This window comes from Rhinoraja longicauda, chromosome 17 (genome assembly GCF_053455715.1).
Source record: "Rhinoraja longicauda isolate Sanriku21f chromosome 17, sRhiLon1.1, whole genome shotgun sequence".
Taxonomy (NCBI): Eukaryota; Metazoa; Chordata; class Chondrichthyes; order Rajiformes; family Arhynchobatidae; genus Rhinoraja; species Rhinoraja longicauda.
Genome location: NC_135969.1, coordinates 256,531 through 270,484, shown reverse-complemented (window position 1 = coordinate 270,484; position 13,954 = coordinate 256,531). Strand labels below are relative to the sequence as shown.

Below are 13,954 nucleotides of genomic sequence, written 5' to 3'. Positions count from 1 at the left end.
TTTAAGAGGGAGTTAGATTTGGCCCTTTTTTCTAAAGGGATCAGGGGGTATGGAGAGAAGGCAGGTACTGGATACTGAGCTGGATGATCAGCCATGATCATATTGAATGGCGGTGCAGGCTCGAAGGGCCGAATGGCCTACTCCTGCACCTATTTTCTATGTTTCTATGTTTCTATGTGTGTTTCTAATGTGAAAGGGGAAGGATTCAATGGGAAACTGAAGGGAAGCTTTTGATCTCAGAGGGTTCTAGGTGGAATTAACTGCCAGAGGAGGTCATTGAAGCAGACACACTTACAACATTTAAATAACACTTGGACACTACCGGAAACGTTTGGAGTGATATGGACTAAATGCGGACAAGTGAAACTGCCTTAGATGGCATGTTGTTCAGTGTGCGGGCCTTGGACCGAAAGGCCTGTTTCTGTACTGTATAACTATCATACAACTACTGTATGACTATAGAATATAGTGTTAAAACTACGTGGAGAACGCACATAAACAAAATACAAGGGTCCCAAAGAGCTAGATTTAACCATCATTCCATTTATGATTAAATGGGAATGTAATCATGTCTATGGAATTATAGAAAGCTTCAAAATCGAGGTGTTGATATGATTGACAATTTGACCTGTTGCATTCACATTGACGGACAAATAAAGCACCCCAGCCGACGTTCGCTTCGAATAAGAGCGTTTTGCATCTTTCCATCGGTTCTTATCAACTCTATCGATACATCCGCATATCACAGCTTGGCGTGCGGACAATTCTGCCCAAGACCGGAAGAGATCGCAGAGAGTTGTGGATGTAGCTCGCTCAGTCATACAGTGCAGCCGCCCCACAACTGGTTCCATTTCCATTTCATGCTGCATCGGGTAAAAGAAAAAGCACAAAGAAGAAGCATTCACCCCTGGTTATCCCCATTTCCCCGGTCGGGCAGAATATACCGGTGCTTTAAAGCACGAAACGGCAGGTCGAGAAACAGCTTATTTTCCGCTTATCAGACAATTGAATATATAGAATATATATATAGATAGATATAGACATAGGAAATGTTCCAATCTTCCATTATTCCTCGTTGCACCCCAATCAGGTGTCTTATTTGCATTTTAGGTTCAGGTTTAGATCGAGTACTGTCACCTGGACCTAGGTACAGCGGGACGCTTCATGCTGCATGCTATTCAAACAGATCAGATAGAACCATAGAAACATGGAAACATAGGAAATAGGTGCAGGATGAGACCATTCGGCCATTTGAGCCAGCACCACCATTCATTGTAATCACGGCTGATCATCCACCATCAGTAACCCGTGCCTGCCTCATTAGCAAATTTGCAGATGATACTAAGCTGGGGGGTAGTGTGAATTGTGAGGAAGATGCAATAAGGCTGCAGGGTGACTTGGACAGGTTGTGTGAGTGGGCGGATACATGGCAGATGCAGTTTAATGTAGATAAGTGTGAGGTTATTCACTTTGGAAGTAAGAATAGAAAGGCAGATTATTACCTGAATGGTGTCAAGTTAGGAAGAGGGGATGTTCAACGAGATCTGGGTGTCCTAGTGCATCAGTCACTGAAAGGAAGCATGCAGGTACAGCAGGCAGTGAAGAAAGCCAATGGCATGTTGGCCTTCATAACAAGAGGAGTTGAGTATAGGAGCAAAGAGGTCCTTCTACAGTTGTACCGGGCCCTGATGAGACTGCACCTTGAGTACTGTGTGCAGTTTTGGTCTCCAAATTTGAGGAAGGATATTCTTGCTATTGAGGGCGTGCAGCGTAGGTTCACTAGGTTAATTCCCGGAATGGCGGGACTGTCGTATGTTGAAAGGCTAGAGCAATTAGGCTTGTGTACACTGGAATTTAGAAGGATGAGGGGGGATCTTATTGAAACATATAAGATAATTAGGGGATTGGACACATTAGAGGCAGGAAACATGTTCCCAATGTTGGGGGAGTCCAGAACAAGGGGCCACAGTTTAAGAATAAGGGGTAGGCCATTTAGAACGGAGATGAGGAAGAACTTTTTCAGTCAGAGAGTGGTGAAGGTGTGGAATTCTCTGCCTCAGAAGGCAGTGGAGGCCAGTTCGTTGGATGCTTTCAAGAGAGAGCTGGATAGAGCTCTTAAGGATAGCGGAGTGAGGGGGTATGGGGAGAAGGCAGGAATGGGGTACTGATTGAGAGTGATCAGCCATGATCGCATTGAATGGCGGTGCTGGCTCGAAGGGCTGAATGGCCTACTCCTGCACCTATTGTCTATTGTCTATTGTCTATTGCCTTCTCCCCATATCCCTTGATTCCACTAGCCCCCAGAGCTCTATCTAACTGTCTCTTAAATTTATCCAGTGATTTGGCCTCCACTGGCCTCTGTAGCAGAGAATTCCACAAATTCACAATTCTCTGGGTGAAAAAGTTTCTTCTCACCTCAGTTTTAAATGGCCTCCCCTTTATTCTTAGATTGTGGCCCCTGGTTCTGGACTCCCCCGACATAACGTACAGGTATGTAGGTTAATTGACTGGGTAGATGTAAAAATTGTCCCTAGTGGGTGTAGGATAGTGTTAATGTGCGGGGATCGCTGGGCGGCGCGGACTTGGTGGGTCGAAAAGGCCTGTTTCAGCGCTGTATATATATGATATGATATGATGATATATTGGGAACATTTTTCCCGCATCTAGCTTGTCCAGTCCTTTTATAATTTCATAGGTCTCTATAAGATCCTCTCTCATCCTTCTAAACTCCAGTGAATAAAAGCCTAGTCTTCCCAATGGTGTTTGTACCATCAGCGCTGGGGCTCAGCGGCCCGCCAGTGCCGCCCGAATTGTACGTTTCCGGGAAATGCTGGGTCCGGCCGCCGGTGATCACCGCGGCGGTCGGCAAGATTCACCGCCTATACGCTTGGGACCGGCGGTTAAGCCAAAGATTTCTAGTGGATACAGGGGCCGAAGTCAGCGTTGTGCCCCCGTCCGGGATGGACACGTGGCAAGCGGGGGCCCTCGTTGACCGCCGCTAATGGCGGCTCCATACGGTCATATGGCGTCCCCAACATTCCCCTGATCTTTGGTGTTTGCCATTTTCCCTGGACATTACCGTGGCGGACATATCCCAGCCACTGTTCAGCGCGGATTTCCTCTGGGCGCAATCTCTGTTGGTGGACATGAGGGGTCAATGCCTTGTCCATGCTTCTACGTGTGAAGCAATCCCCTTACGCCCTCCTGCGTCCGCTGTGCCAGTCCGCAACCCGGTGGTGGCGGTGGTGGACAATATCTACGCCCAGATTCTGGCCGATTTCCCAGCAATCCTCACCCCTCAATTCAACTCAACCACCCCGAAGCATGGGGTTCAACACCATATTCAACACTTCGGGGCCACACCGCTTCATTCCCGCGCCCGCAGACTGGCCCCCGACAAACTCCAGATTGCCAAAGCAGAGTTTCGAAAGATGGAAGCCATGGGATTTGTTCAACGCTCAAACAGCCCATGGGCTTCCCCACTGCACATGGTGCCCAAGGTCTCCAGCGGTTGGAGGCCTTGTGGCAACTCCCGATGCCACTATGATACCACAATCCCATCCCGCACATTCAGGACTTCTCTGCCCATCTGCCTGGGGCAAAGTTCTTTTCTAAGATCCACTTGGTCAGGGGTTACCATCAGATCCCCGTGCGACCGGAGGATGTGCCGAAAACCGCCATCATCACCCCTTTCGGATTGTTGGAATTCCTGCGTATGCCTTTGGCCTTAAGAACGCTGCGCAGGCATTCCAACGCCTGATGGACACCGTGGGGCGGGGGGCTCGATTTCATCTTCATTTACATGGATGACATCCTGGTGGCGAGTCGTTCACGGCAGGAACATTGCGCCCACCTCCGTCTGTTGTGTCAGCGACTCAACGAATCTGGGCTGGTGATCAACCCGGATAAGTGCCGGTTTGGCCTATGAGCTGTGGATTTCCTGGGCCACCGTGTGATGCAGCATGGTGCGGTGCCCTTACCAGACAGGGTGGAGGCCATTCGCCGGTTTCCACGGCCGTCCACAGTGCGGGGCCTGCAGGAGTTTGTGGGCATGGTTCAGTTTTACCACTGATTTGTGGCGGCGGCGTTGGCGAGAATACTGCGGCCCTTATTCCATCTGTCGTCAGCCAAGCGGAGGGATGTGCAGTGGTCCGACGTCACCGTGGCGGCATTTGAGGGGGTGAAAGAAGCGTTGGCTCGGGCGACGATGTTAGTGCATCCACGTGTCGCCACCCCTACAGCACTAACCGTGGACGCCTCGGCCTCTGCGGTCGGTGGCGTATTGGAGCAGTCTTTTGACAGTCACTGGCGGCCTCTTGCCTTTTTCAGCCACCAGCCTAGCCCGGCAGAGTGTAAGTACAGCACATTCGACTGGGAGCTGCTCGCCTTAAACCTGGCGGTTAGGCATTTTCGGTATTTCCTGGAGGGCCGAGACGTCATCGCCTTTACCGACCATAAGCCCCTCACTTTCGCTTTCGCTGAGGTTGCGGATCCTTGGTCCGCTCGGCAGCAGCGCCAACTCACGGCGATCTTGGAGTTTACCACGGACATCTGCCACATCGCCGGGAAAAGTAACGTGGTCGCGGACGCCTTGTCTCGCCCGGCGGTGATAGCCGCTCTCCACATGGCCCCGGGAATTGATTATTCGGCTTTGGCGGCAGCGCAGCTGGCGGACGAGGAGATGAAGGTGTCACGGGTCTGGTGCTCGAGGACGTCCCTTTGGGTCCCGCCGGTATCACCGACCTGTGTGACACCTCCACAGGGCAGCCGCGGCCTGTTGTTCCGGTGGCCTGGCGTCGTCGGGTTTTCGACGCCATTCACGGTTTGGCCCACCCATCTATTTGGGCGACGGTGGCATTGGTTGCTGCAAAATTCCTGTGGCATGGGTCGTGGAAGCAGGTCGGTCATTGGGCCCGGACGTGCATTGCATGTCAAACATCGAAGGTTCAGCGGCACATCCTGGCGCCGGTTCAAGGCATCGCACTGCCTCGCTGGCGTTTCGACCATATTCATGTGGACATCGTGGCATCTCACATCTACTTACAGTGGTGGACCACTTCACACGATGGCGAGAGAGAGAGGGAGGGGGAGAGAGAGGGGGAGGGGGAGAGAGAGGGGGAGGGGGGAGAGAGGGGGAGGGGGAGAGAGAGGGGGAGGGGGGGAGAGAGAGGGGGAGGGGGAGAGAGAGGGGGAGGGGGGGAGAGAGGGGGAGGGGGGAGAGAGGGGGAGGGGAGAGAGGGGGAGAGAGAGGGGGAGGGGGGGAGAGAGGGGGAGGGGGAGAGAGGGGGGGGAGAGGGGGAGGGGGGGAGAGAGGGGGAGGGGGAGAAAGAGGGGGAGGGGGAGGGAGAGGGAGAGAGGGGGAGAGAGAGGGAGAGAGGGAGAGAGGGGGAGAGAGGGGGGAGAGAGAGGGGGAGAGAGAGGGGGGGAGGGAGGGAGAGAGAGAGAGAGAGAGAGAGAGAGAGAGAGAGAGAGAGAGAGAGAGAGAGGGAGAGAGAGAGAGAGAGAGAGAGAGAGAGAGAGGGAGGGAGAGAGAGGGAGGGAGAGAGAGAGAGAGAGAGAGAGAGAGAGAGAGAGAGAGAGGTCTGTTCGTGTTGACATGCTACTTTCATGCTTCGATGCCACCAGCTTGGAAGTGAGTCAAATCTTGTTAACATCAAATGGTCAATGATGCTCCACCCACCAAATAGTCAAGCTGACCAATGACATCGAAGACAGTTGAGAAAAGGGTGACAAGCCGGGCATCACACGGGTGGGCCTCACCACCGCCTATGATACAATGTGGCACCAGAACCTGATCTTGAAGCTCCTCCACACCATCCCTGACCGCCATTCAGTTTTGTACCCAAGACCAGCGACGGACAATCTAGCCGACTGCGTTGCCTGAGAAACGGAGTCCCCCAAGGCTCGGTACTGGCCCCCATGTTCTTCAATCTCTATATCAGCGATCTGCCACGCACAACCTCGCGCCAGTATGGATACGCAGATGACTGGGCCCTACTGCACTCGGACAGGAGTTGGTCAAATGTTGAGGATGTGCTCTCGGCAGATATGGAACTTGTCGCGGGCTACCTTAAGACCTGGAGACTAAAACTGAGTGTGGCAAAAACCACCACAACGGCCTGAACACCAAGGAAGTTCAATGCCAGCTAACCATCCCCCTCAATGGGTCACCCCTACCCTACAACCCATTCCCTACATACCTCGGGGTGAAACTAGATCGGCAGCTGACCAACAAGCAACACCTTGAAGCTCTCCGTGTTAAAGTCTCGGCACGGAACAACCTCCTGCGTTGCTTGGCCGGATCGTCATGGGTCGCCAGGACATGTACTCTCTGAACCAGTGCTCTTGCACTCGTGTACAGCGCCGCTGAGTACGCCACCCCAGCATGGTGTCGCAGCGCTCATACCAGCAAGCTAGACGCCACCCTCAACGACACCATGCGGATCATCACTGGCTGCCTACGCCCTACTCCCACGGATCACCTGCCGGTGCTCGCAGGTATCGCACCCGCCAAGCTTCACAGAGAGTTCTTCACTTATAGGCTGGTGTGCAAGGCCCCATCGGACTCCAAACATCCTTTGCACCACCTCGCCCAGGATTCACAGCAACTGGGACCTCAACGCCTGTCGTCTCGTCACCCTTTCTCCCGTCATGCAGCGACCCTCTGTGGCTCCGGTTTCAACATACTAGGAACATGGAGAACCAGCTGGGAACAGACATCGCCACTTCCTCACAGAACACCACAGCCCCACCCGGCTCGGACACGCCCCGCAAAGAGTGGGTCGCCCTGAACCGGCTCCGCACAGGGGTCGGCTGGTTCAACGCCAACATGCATCGTTGGCGGTTGCGTCCATCAGCAGCCTGCGTGTGTGGAGCAGACCAGCAAACAGCGCAGCACGGCATGTTCGACTGCACTGTCCTCCGTCCCCCTGGTGGAGGGGTAGACCTCACGGCCCTCGACAACAGCACATTGCACTGGCTACAGTGCCTGGAGGGCGGCACATAACTCCTGCTGCCTCAAACGCCAGAAGATGGAGGTCAATGATCTACGGGCTGGCCCCGCGCTGGGGCTCAGCAACACAAATAGTGCCTGACATCGCCACAGACCCGGGATGGACCCTAACTATGGGTGCTGTCAAAACCTCATGTGATTCGACCATTCGGCCCATCAAGTCCACTCCGCCATTCAACGGATGATCTATCTCTTCATGCTAACCCCATTCTCCTGTCTTGTCCCCATAACCCCAGGCAGCAGTACTAATAGAGTCATAGAGTCCTACAGCACAGAAAGAGGCCCTTCGGCCCATCTGACCATCTCATCTATATCTTCCTGCAGCTTGCAGATCCCTTCCTCGATATTCACCACCCCCCCTACCTTTGTGTCATCTGCAAACTTGCTGATCATGCCCTGTACGTTGACATCCAGATCATTAATGTAGATTACAAACAGTAAGGGACCCAACACCGATCCCTGCGGCACCCCACTGGACACCGGCCTCCAGTCACAGAAGCACCCTTCTACCATCACCCTCTGCCTTCTGTCACTAAGCCAGTTTTTTATCCATTTTGCCAAGGTGCCCTGGATCCCATGGGCTCTTACCTTCTTGACTAGTCTCCTGTGTGGGATCTATCTATCTATTGAGTGTCTCCCGTTCCTTATCCACGTTCCAGTGACACCACTGTCTTTCGCCCTTGCCCTGAGACCTCCCGCAAACCCGAGCACTCACCGGTGCCATTGCTCGGCTCAGCACATGTTTCGGTGCTGTCTAACGACAAGACGGGACTGCGTCAAACCGTGCAATTCCTTCCGTTCTTTTTTTTAGAGATACAGCGCGGAAACAGGCCCTTCGGCCCATCGGGTCCGTGCCAACCAGCGATCCCCGCACATTAACACTATCCTACACCCACCATATTTGCCCAGCCAATTAACCTACAAACCTGTACGTCTTTGGAGTGTGGGAGGAAACCGAAGATCTCGGAGAAAACCCACGCAGGTCACGGGGAGAACGTACAAACTCTGTACAGACAGCACCTGTAGTCAGGATGGAACCTGAGTCTCTGGTGCTACATTCGCTGTGAGGCAGCAACTCTACCACTGCGCCACCGTGCACCGTTCTTGTGTAGAGTTGTTGCCAATTCAAGATCGGATACATCACGATAAGACGCTTGCTACGGGGCATTAGTGAATGTCGAGAAGAGTAATTGAAGACATGCCGAATGCTCGGAACCCACTTCTCACCCTCTCACTATCTCTCTCAACTGACACAGGGTCCTGACCCAAAACGGCACCTGTATGATGAGCGTCTAACGGCAGTGGGCAAGTCTAGAAGGATCGGGGAGACGTCATTGAAACTTACTGAACAGTGAAAGGCTTGGATAGTTGGATGTTCCCACCAGTGCGAAAGTCTAGGACCAGAGGTCACAGCATCAGAATTAAAGGACGAACCTTTCTGAAATTGAGGATCAATTTCTTCAGTGAGAGAGAGGGTGGTGAATCCATGGAATTCTTTGCGACTGGAGGCTGTGGGGTCGTCAATGGATAATTTAAGGCAGAGATATGTTGTGATATTGCAAGGACTACTTTGTTTGCCCGCATAGTAACATGTATATGAGAATGAGGTGATTTGGTGGTCACTCTGGTTCCAGGTGGCCTTGGAATAAACAGTCTGGATTTAAGCTCCAGCATTATAACCTTTTAAACACGTGTACTTGTGGTCTGTCCAGTCATAACAAAGTTGTAAATCTGTGGAATTCTCTGTCTCAGAAGGCAGTGGAGGCCAATTCTCTGGATACTTTCAAGAGGGAGTTAGATGGAATGAATGAATAAGTTTATTGGCCAAGTATGCATATACAAGGAATGTGCCTTGGTGCTCCGCTCACAAATGACAACACAAACACACAGTTAACAATTAAGAATAAAGCATAACCACATCAAAACAATAAGGATACACCATTACGGTCTAAACATGTGGGTGGAAATAAACCAGAGCAAAAATGAAACTACAGACTTTGGTTATTGAGTAGAACTATCAGATAAAGCTTTTAATGATAGCGGAGTCAGGGGGTATGGGGAGAAGGTAGGAACGGGGACTGATTGTGGATGATCAGCCATGATCACATTGAATGTCTCTCTTCCCACCCTCTCTTTCCCTTCTCGATCTCTCGCTGCCCCCTCTCCTGCTGTTTCTCCCCCTCTCTTACTCCCACTCCCTTTTCCACCCCCCTCGCTCCCCCTTTTCACTCTCTCTGCTTCTTTCTTTTTCTCTATCCCTCACTCTCCTCTCTCCCCCTCTCTCTTCCTCTGTCTCCACCCTTGTCTCGCCCCCCTCTCTCTCACACTCCATCTCCAAGCCCCCTCTCTCCTCCTTTTTCTCTCCCCTTCTCTTTCCCACCCATTCCCCTTTTTCTCTATCCTCTCTCTCTCCCCCCTCCTTTCTCGCCCACTCTCTCTACATCCCCCCTCTCTCTCCCCATCCCTCCCTCTATCTCTCTCACTGGCTGTCCTATCTCAACCCACGTTGTCTCTCCCAGCCCTCTCGATCTCCTTCTCCCTCTCTCTCCCCCCGTCCCCCCTCCCCCTCTCTCCACCCTCTGAATCTCTCTCTGTCCCTGGGTTAACAGAAGCCATCACAGTACTGTGATTGGTGTAGTGGCCATTCGCAGTGCAGCCCAACAGTACGGCCTGCCCTGGATTTCATCCTTGTGCTTTGATCGGGTGGGAATGTTGTACTTGTATTGTAGGTGATTCAGAGAACATCACCAACCTCGCTGACCACATCCAACAAGCCATGGGGAAGATTGAAGGCTTGGAGCACAATACAAGCACTCCAATCCCCCAGGAGGATGGTGGACAACCATTGGCACAACCAGCTCTGGGGACTGACCGTTGGCACAATCTTGTTCCATAATATTACAACGTTGTATGTGTGGATTGGTATCACAGGGGCAGTGGGGGTGAGTGGGTGGGGCTGGGGGTGGAGGAATGGGTGGGGGGTTGTGTTGTATAATGAACCGGATTTGATAAGGGAACTCAAGGTAAAGGAACCATTAGGAGGTTGCGATCTTTTTCCTTTTCCCGACTCACTCTGAACAAGGATCTCGACCCGAATCGCCACCTATTCCTTTTCTCCAGAGATGCTGCCTGATTTGCTGGGGGGGTCTCTCTTCCTACATGGTTAATCATTCACGTTGCATAAATTGTACATGTAATGTACATAAAACACATACATTCATCAAGGGAGAACAAACTTGCTCTGAACACCTGACTTTAATGTAAATTGGTGTAAAAACAGTGAAAAAGCCGCACATGTATTGTGCAGACATTGGACATAAACTACGCAAACTGTACAAGAGCACAAGTAGAGAGAGACTGCAGGAGGACTGAGCTTGGTGTGAGTCAGTGAGCGACACAGTTAGTGAGCGATGCAGTCGGTGAGTGATGCCATCTGTGGTGGTGCAGGAGGGCGGCCACTCAGCCAGTGGGACAGGAGCCTGATGGCTGCAGGATGGTCTGGTCCTGAACCTGGCGGTGTGGGCATTCAGGCCCGGGGGCAGCAGGACCCGGGCACGGCATGGATGCTGAAGACCCCTGACACCGACCTCTCACCCCTGACCCCGACCTCTCACCCCTGACCACTCACACCTGACCACGACCTCTCACCCCTGACCCCTCGCCCCTGACCAGTCACACCTGACCATGACCTCTCACCCCTGACCCCAACCTCTTACCCGTGACCTATAACCCCAACCTGTACCCATTGCCCATGTGACCCCAACCTTTGCCCAGCTCCAACCCTGACGTCCTGCCCAGGGGGCTCATCGTGGACTCTGCCGTCTCACCACTCGTGACCTTTCACCACTGGCCTCGTGCCCATGACCTTTGTCTCTGTGACCCTCCTAAACCCTCTGACCCTCAGTGCCCATCACCACCTGCAACCTTCAACCCCGTGACATTCCAGCCCCAATCACCCCTCACCCACCCCTTGCCCACCCTCACCCACCCCACCCACCACACCCCACCCCTGCCAGCCACATCTCAACCCCCCCCAGTGCTGGCTACTCCAGCTACGCCTGTCTCAACACCTCACTCCCCACCCCTCACTCCCCACCCCCTCACTCCCCAACACCTCACTCCCCACCCCTCACTCCCCAACACCCCACTCCCCACCCCTCACTCCCCACCCCCTCACTCCCCAACACCTCACTCCCCACCCCTCACTCCCCAACACCTCACTCCCCACCCCTCACTCCCCACCCCCTCACTCCCCAACACCTCACTCCCCACCCCTCACTCCCCACCCCTCACTCCCCACCCCCTCACTCCCCAACACCTCACTCCCCACCCCTCACTCCCCACCCCCTCACTCCCCAACACCTCACTCCCCACCCCTCACTCCCCACCCCCTCACTCCCCACCCCCTCACTCCTGCCACTCCTCCTTGCCCCCCCACTCTCCCCCACCCTCTCTCCCTGCAGGACGAGGCTGGCTCCCAGTCCCCCACCCCCCGCCCGACTGGGGGAGCAGCTGGGAGATGAAGGGGGTCCCGCAGAGAGACAGGCGGCACAGGAGGGAGAGGGGCAGGTCGGGGTCTGGGGGTGGAGGGCGGGAGAGGGTCACCTGTGGGGGGGGGGGGGGGAGGCAGGTGTGGAGGGGAGAGGGGAGGCAGGTGTGGGGGGGGGGGGAGGCAGGTGTGGGGGGGGGGTGGCAGGTGTGGGGGGGGGGGAGGCAGGTGTGGGGGTGGGGGGAGGCAGGTGTGGGGGGAGGGGGAGGCAGGTGTGGGGGAGGGTGGCAGGTGTGGGGGGTGGGGGGTGGCAGGTGTGGGGGGGAGGGGGAGGCAGGTGTGGGGGGGGTGGCAGGTGTGGGGGGTGGCAGGTGTGGGGGAGGCAGGTGTGGGGGGGTGGCAGGTGCGGGGGGGGAGGGGGAGGCAGGTGTGGGGGGGATGGCAGGTGTGGTGGGGGGGGGAGGTGGGGGGTGGAGGCAGGTGTGGGGGGGGGGGGAGGCAGGTGTGGAAGAAAAAAACATTATCAGCGCCCAAATGGTCATATTTGGAATAAATATGTTTCCAATAAACAAGCAATGTGGTGAATGTGTTTCTGTCGTCTGTGTGTGACGAAAGAGGGGGTGGGAGAGGGGCAAGAGGGGGTGGGAGAGGAGCAAGAGGGGGTGAGAGAGGGGCAAGAGGGGGTGGGTGAGGGGCAAGAGGGGGTGGGAGAGGGGCAAGAGGGGGTGGGAGAGGAGCAAGAGGGGGTGGGAGAGGAGCAAGAGGGGGTGGGTGAGGGGCAAGAGGGGGTGGGTGAGGAGAGGGGCAAGAGGGGGTGGGTGAGGAGAGGGGCAAGAGGGATAGAGCAGAGGGGAGGATAGCTGGGGAGAGAGGGAGGGGGAGAAAGGGGGAGAAAGGGGGGAGAGGGAGAGGAGAGATGGGGGATGTTGGGGAAATAGGGGGCGGAGGGGAGAGATGGGGAGGGGATGGGGAGGGAGGGGAGAGGGGGAGGGGATGGGGAGGGAGGGGATGGGGGAGGGAGAGAGGGGGAGGAGAGGGAGGGGAGATGGAGGAGAGAGAGAGGGAAGTTGGGGAGGGAGGAGAGGGATTGAGGGTGAGGTAGGGAGGAGAGGGGGAGGTAGGCAAGGGAGGCCATGCCGGTGGTGTGTGTGCGGTGGGGTGGTGTGTGTGCGGTGGGGTGGTGTGTGTGCGGTGGGTGATGCCGGTGATGTGTGTGCGGTGGGGTGGTGTGTGTGCGGTGGGTGATGCTGGTGATGTGTGTGCGGTGGGGTGGTGTGTGTGCGGCGGGGTGGTGTGTGTGCGGTGGGGTGGTGTGTGTGCGGTGGGGTGGTGTGTGTGCGGTGGGGTGGTGTGTGTGCGGTGGGGTGGTGTGTGTGCGGTGGGGTGGTGTGTGTGCGGCGGGGTGGTGTGTGTGCGGCGGGGTGATGTGTGTGCGGCGGGGTGGTGTGTGTGCGGCGGGGTGGTGTGTGTGCGGCGGGGTGGTGTGTGTGCGGCGGGGTGATGTGTGTGCGGCGGGGTGGTGTGTGTGCGGTGGGGTGGTGTGTGTGCGGCGGGGTGGTGTGTGTGTGCGGTGGGTGATGCCGGTGGTGTGTGTGCGGCGGGGTGATGCCGGGAGGTTGGTGCGGAGGGGCCACGTCGTTGAGGTGCCTGTACCTACCAGGGCCAGGTGCGGCACCACCTCCACCTCCAGGAACGCTTGCAGAACATCAGTCAGGAGCGGCCCCTCCACATCCACAGCAAAGGGGAAGCACAGGAGCTGGCAGACACGCAGGACCAGCCACCCCCCACAGTCCAGGGGCAGCTCCCCCACCGCCCCGAGCCTGGCAGACACACAGGACACACCTCACCCACACGGCACCACGCGGACACCCCCACTCCCCATCGGACGCCACCGTACAGGATGGCACGGGGGGCTTCACTGTGTGTGTGGGGTGTGTGTGTGTGTGTGTGTGTGTGTCTGTGTGGGGTGTGTGGTGTATGTGTGTGGGGTGTGTGTGTGTGTCTGTGTGGGGTGTGTGGTGTGTGTGGGGGGTGTGTGTCTGTGTGGGGTGTGTGTGTGTGGGGTGTGTGTGTGTGTGGGGGGTGTGTGTGTGTGTGGGGTGTGTGTGTATGTGGGGTGTGGGGTGTGTGTGTGTGTGGGGTGTGTGTGTGTGTGGGGTGTGTGTGTGTGGGATGTGTGTGTGTGTGGGGTGTGTGTGTGTGTGTGTGTTTGTGTGTGGGGTGTGTGTGTGTGTGTGTGTGGGGTGTGTGTGTGTGTATGAGGTGTGTGTGTGTGTGGGGTGTGTGTGTATGAGGTGTGTGTGTGGGGTGTGTGTGTGTGTGTGGGTTGTGTATGTGTGTGTGTGTGGGGTGTGTGTGCGTGTGGGGTGTGGGGTGTGTGTGTGTGGGGTGTGTGTGTGTATGAGGTGTGTGTGTGTGGGGTGTGTGTGTGTGTGTATTTGTGTGGGGTGTGT

The 13,954-nt window shown here is 55.6% G+C and overlaps 1 protein-coding gene across 1 annotated transcript in view; it reads right to left on the bottom strand.

The window, feature by feature from the left end:
- Positions 1 to 572: 572 nt before the first annotated feature.
- The window catches only part of LOC144601990 (serine/threonine-protein kinase 36-like), a 40,510-nt gene continuing 27,128 nt past the window's right edge, over positions 573 to 13,954 (bottom strand). The window contains exons 4-5 of the mRNA XM_078414674.1: positions 13,159 to 13,321; positions 573 to 863 (exon numbers count right to left, since the gene is read on the bottom strand). Of these exons, the coding sequence (XP_078270800.1) occupies positions 573 to 863; positions 13,159 to 13,321 (454 nt within the window). The remainder of the gene's footprint in view (positions 864 to 13,158; positions 13,322 to 13,954) is intronic.